The sequence below is a fragment of the Sinohyriopsis cumingii genome, chromosome 6, assembly GCF_028554795.1.
Source record: "Sinohyriopsis cumingii isolate HCF-2022 chromosome 6, ASM2855479v2, whole genome shotgun sequence".
In the NCBI taxonomy this organism is placed as follows: domain Eukaryota; kingdom Metazoa; phylum Mollusca; class Bivalvia; order Unionida; family Unionidae; genus Sinohyriopsis; species Sinohyriopsis cumingii.
Window position 1 is genome coordinate 38,923,740 of NC_142966.1, and position 6,000 is coordinate 38,929,739.

Genomic DNA, 6,000 nt, shown 5'->3' on the forward strand with positions numbered 1-6,000 from the left:
GCCAGCTAATGATAAATCTGGACACGACTTCGTGTCGATAAGACCGGATTGCTGCATGGCCATGTTGTATCTCCCAGCATCCCAGCATATATATGCCTGCGCATACTTGATGTTACGAATGTAATGTTTTTGATGACATCTGGATTGGGGATGATAACGGATGTTTATCAGTTAGTTTTTGAGATGTCTCTATGGAGTTTGTTTTCTACCAGTCTGATTCTTGTGTCCGGAAAAAAGTTATCTGAGATGGAGGCTTCTGTCGTGAATGTTACTGACGAATGGAAATTGTTTGCTTAAGATACAAAGTCATCCAAACTCCACACAGATCCGATAAGAGGAGCAAACATCAGAGACAGCTTAGTCAGAACAAAGCTAAATACAAATCAAGACCATTCTGGTATAGTTCGTCTCGGTGGCGATGGAAAATCTCTCAATATATGATACAGACTAACACATCCTCTATCACAGTGACAAGCAAAAATTTTAACATACATGGTCCAAACAGAAATTGCAAAACAGAGAATGTAAATTTCATAAAAATGTAAGATCTGCAGCGTTCCGTGTGTCGGAGAAACAGATCAAGCTTCAGATCTGACTGGATGGAGAGAAAAAAAAAGAGCTGCACGAAAGTCCAGTCCTTCAGTGATATAATACTAACTGCGATTTCCCACAACCGCAAATGGAGTTCCAAAACCAGGAAAGAAAATTAACCTTATTGGATACGCCGCCCAAGGCACTAAAAGCAGCGAAGACTCCAAAAGAACATCCACACACAAATAAATTATCATCTGATTACAGCCCCACTTTTATAAAGAAACAATTCATTCTTTCAGTTCATTATTCTCTCTCTCTCTCTCTCTCTCTCTCTCTCTCTCTCTCTCTCTCTCTCGCTCGCTCGCTATACTTGTTACTGTTTTTTATTATTAGCATTCTTTCTAGTGATGTGGTTAACACTGTCATTGACCGCTCCGGTGGCCTAGTGGTTAGAACGTCCGCCTCGAATGCGGGAGGTCGCGGGTTTGAACCCCGGCCGAGTCCTACCAAAGACTTACAAAAATAGTACTAAAAGCTGTCTTGCTTGGCGCTCAGCATTAGCAAATTAGTGTTAGGACTGGTCTGCCCGGTGTCAGGATAATGTGAATGGGTGGGACATCATGCTACATGTCTGCGGCATTATGCCACAGTGCTAGACCTCACTTTAAACTGTCACACTGCAGACATCGTAGCGATATGACTGAAATTTTTTTAAAGCTACGTTAAAAATCCAAATCACACACACACACACAGACAGACAGACAGACAGACAGACACATTATTGCCATTACAGAAACAATGAATTGGCGGGGATATAATCTACAGTTACACCTCTTTACATTAAGAAGCTTTATGGCGCTATTGCTCTTCATTTTGTAGGCCGGTACTAGCTAGGTTTTCATTTTACTACCGGAATTGAAACCAGTTGTATGCCTCATCCAAAATGTAGACTTTTTAAAATTAAAACCTTTCTTTTTATTTTTTAATTTTTATTTTTTTTTGCAGCTGCCTTTGACATATAAGCTCATAGTTGTTCATTTGGACTTCCTACTGATAATAGAACTCGAAACACTTCTGGGTTTTTTCCGGAGTGGGGAGCTAATACTGACTGAGGCATGCAAAGTTCGTGAATTAGTCTAACTTAATGTAAGCGTCGATTGAGAGTTGTAATCAATCAAACTTTCAACATGTTTTGAAAGCTTCATTAAACAGTGGTAAGGAATTTCATTCATTAATTAGCAATAACAAACTTTATATCGATTATAGGATGTTCTGTTAAATAAGTGTTGTAATTTGAAGAAAAGAAAAAAAAAAAAACAGTGCTCAAACTACGTCGCTATTGTCCCTAATTAACCTGTAATGTGTTTATTACTTTATACCGCAGGGAGCAATAAAGGCAGACATTTTGTGAAAAGATGTTAAAATGATGTGTAATTATTTTGCAATATATGTGAAAGCGGTTAAGATATAATTGGAGCTGGTGAGATAGCAACGACTCGCTATTGCAAATCCCAACATATGTTTAACTGTATTGTCTGATATCCCTCCTTCCAATTCGCCAATACTTACCCCAATCCCTAGAAAGCAATGCAGGGGTCATAATGCAAAATCCGATCCAGCGGTCATAATGCCAAATCCGACCCAGAGGGCATAATTCCAAATCCGATAAAGGGGGCATACTACCAAATCCAACCCATGGGGCATAATGCAAAGTCCGACCCAGGGGGTATAATGAAAAATCCATTACATATGACGTGTCTTCCTGCTATGAATGCATATATATTATTTGAAAATGTCTTTATAATAGAAATTGTTATACATACAACATTTGTCTCTTCTCCCCCTATAACGGATCCAAGGGGTTGGAGAAATATTCGCGGTGGAACATACATACATATATACATGCTTACTTACATATATGCATGTATGTATGCATGCATACATACATACATACATGCATACATACACACACACAACATACGCATGCACACACACCTACATACATACATACATACATACATACATGCATGCATACACACATACACACATACATACATGCATAAATACATACATATACATACATACATACATACATACATACATACATACACACATACATACATGCATAAATACATACATATACATACATATACATACATACATACATGCATACATACATACATAAATACATACATATACATACATACATACATACATATACATACATGCATACATACACACACATACATACATACATACATACATACATGCATAAATACATACATATACATACATACATACATGCATGTATACACACATACACACATACATACATGCATAAATACATACACATACATACATACACACATACATACATACATACATACACATACATGCATGCATACATACACACATACACATACATACATACACAAATACATACATACATACACACATACGCACATACACACACATACACACATACATACATGCATAAATACATACACATACATACATACACACACATACATACATACATGCATACACACACATACATACATACATACATACATATACATACATACATACATACATACATACATACATACACACACATACATACATACACACATACATACATACATACGTACATACATACATACATATATATATACATACATACATACACACATACATACATACACACATACATACATACATACATACATACATACATACATACATACATACATACATACATACATACATAGAAAGTCATAAACAGTGCTTCCACTGCTATTCATTTCATCAGCAAATGTTTGAGGTGGAAATAAATACAAAATAAAACTATCTGACCGTACTCACCGAGGGTATGATCAAAGTTCCAATTCCTTCTATCAGTCCCTTAATATCTATTTTCTTCTCTCCATCCGCATCATCGGAACTTGCAGACGACACTGTAGAGATGTTGCTAATTTTCCGGTTGCCAATTGTCTGAAAATCCTCGAAAGTTTCTGAACATCCTGTGGAACAAGCTCTTTCCAAAGAACCTCTTTTAAGGTTACTATTAGGATCAGTGACAGTTCTGGATAAGTTAAACTTCGGGTCTGTCGCGGTCCTTGATAAAATAATTTTGGAGTCTGTCGATGCACTTTTTAAGTGTTCACTGTGGTCAACGCTGGCTCTGGCGAAAGGGCAAGCCATGCCGGTACAAGACTAGAAGTAAAACAAATTAATAAATTCTCAGTGGTGGGGAAAAATCAGCATCCTAAATCACAGGTTATCATAATCTCACGCGCACCCTCTCAGCTGGAATCTGACAAGATGAAATCCCAGGCGCTCTGTAGGTTGGCTACTACATGAATAATTGGCCAAACGGGAGGCTATGTTTATTCCCATTTGACTCTCGCAGATACCATGTCCTCCAGATCGGTGTTAAATGCAATAACCGGTAACAATATAGCTGGGAGAATAAGGGTTCTCTCTTGCCTTTACACGCAGCATATTGAACATTTGCACTTACATCAATAGTTTACAAGTGTCCTAATCGATGCCAAAATACCACAGCGCCCGCACCATTAAAGTCACTGTTACAGTTCATCTTGGGTGGGTTGGCTGGTGTATTTAGTCTTTATCTCTCTTACAATATCAGTCGGTCGTTTTTCACCCGCGCATTTCCCATAAAGTCACCTGTTTCACTGCCATAAAACTTATCGCCTTTATGTACGCTACAAGTAAACTCAATCCCTATGCTCAACTTTGGCGAAACAGTTAGGGTTAGGAATTTTCCATTAAGAGACACTTGTTTTAATAAACTTGACGATTATATGTCGCAATGAGACGAGCATGCGGATTTTAGATACGGGCGGTGTTATTTCACTCTCATGATACATCTGAGGTGGCAGAGTATGAAAAAAAAATGTCGCTCTCAATTTAATGTAGTGTACTTTATTGATTTATGCGATACAATGAAAAATTCGTATAAGGCAAAGAGTACTAATAATGGGAAGAATACAAATAGGGGAAGAATAAGAATGGGCAGGAGGCGAATTAGTTATTTTTACCAAGAGTTTGTAATTACTGTTTCATCCGCAGTATATGGAAAGTAAGATCTCTCGCGCACCGTAGAAAGATCTGACGAGAAAACCGTGGAGGACCTATCAGTTATGCATGCGTGGAATTTGGAAAGCAGGACATACGTTTAGTTATCCATCCAAAACAGACATAACCTTTTACTGATAATTTCGAACTAAAGCCATCACTGGCATTCAACCAATCAAACACCTCTGACTCATTCGGATAGGTGATGGACTCTGTTTTCATCCTTGTAAACCTTTGTTTTTCATAGCGAAGAAAATCCTTCTAACCTGCTATTTTTATTTAAAAACTAAACATTTATAACCAGTAATATGTTAAAATGTATTCCCATGATTTTCCCAGATTCGTTTTGAGAAAGGATAAGACTTAAGTAAACCAAATGTTTTTACTCACAGGATACGGGCGTCAAGCCTTTTGTAGCCCGTATGTAAAATGTATCAATACGTATTTGGTTTCCAATCTAAGAATGTGGTTGGATCAGTATTTTCTTGTCTCCAAGAAAGATAAATGTGAAATATAAGTTCCAATATTTATTGTGAGGTAAAGCTACAGCTTACTTAATGCCCGTGAGAGGAAACATATACACGTGATACTTCAGTACGCACACATGCTCTTTCAAAAACATTTATTTTTACGACAAATGTCTGCACCAAGTCTTAGCTTCTTTTCCAAGATAAGATGTGAAAATAACGAATTACATTCTCATAGCTTATAAACTTCATACATAAAAAGACAGTTGATGTTTGTTTGTTTTTTGGTTTGTTTTTTTTTTTGGGGGGGGGAGGGGCGCAATTTCTGAGCGCTAGATAGCCAATACATGGCGGCCAGTATAGTTGGTGGAAGAAGAATCCGGGAAGCACCGGTGAGAACCACCGACCCATGGGAAGCTACTGGCAAGCTTTCTCACATACCCAAGCCCGAGACTCGAACCCACGTTGCCAGATGTGCGATTGTGGGCGCCCCGGACAGAAATCATTGTTAAAAGGACAATTTAATGTTTGTACTGCATTCTAAGTGCCGTCACCGGGACATGTATTGTTAAACAACTATTCCTTATTTACAATGGTGGTAGAGGACGGGTGGGATTTTCTTTGTAAACAGTAAAGTATCTAGTGTGATACATCTGTGCTGAATTGCAAGCATGAAGTGGATAAGAGCTTTGCTTTACGGATAATTTTTGTTCACCTTTGAAGGTATACATATATGGTAAAATAAATGGGTACGGACATAGGTCCATGAGCGGCGTTTGGGGGTGGCAAGTGGGGCGACCGCCCCAGGCCCCGTTCTTGAGGGGGCCCTGCGCTTCAGGCCTAAGGTCGTCCTTATGAGTTTGTCAAGCTATATTCTCCGGAAAATTGGAAACGCTGA

General features: G+C 38.2%; 1 protein-coding gene across 2 annotated transcripts in view; it reads right to left on the reverse strand.

Moving 5' to 3' along the window:
- LOC149796743 (guanylate cyclase soluble subunit alpha-1-like) overlaps window positions 1-4,238 on the reverse strand; it is a 114,833-nt gene extending 110,595 nt beyond the window's left edge. For both annotated transcript variants that reach the window (XM_089961394.1, XM_089961393.1), the window contains exon 1: window positions 3,400-4,238. In XM_089961394.1, coding sequence (XP_089817520.1) covers window positions 3,400-3,738 — 339 coding nt within the window. In that variant the 5' untranslated portion in view covers window positions 3,739-4,238. The remainder of the gene's footprint in view (window positions 1-3,399) is intronic.
- Window positions 4,239-6,000: the final 1,762 nt, after the last annotated feature.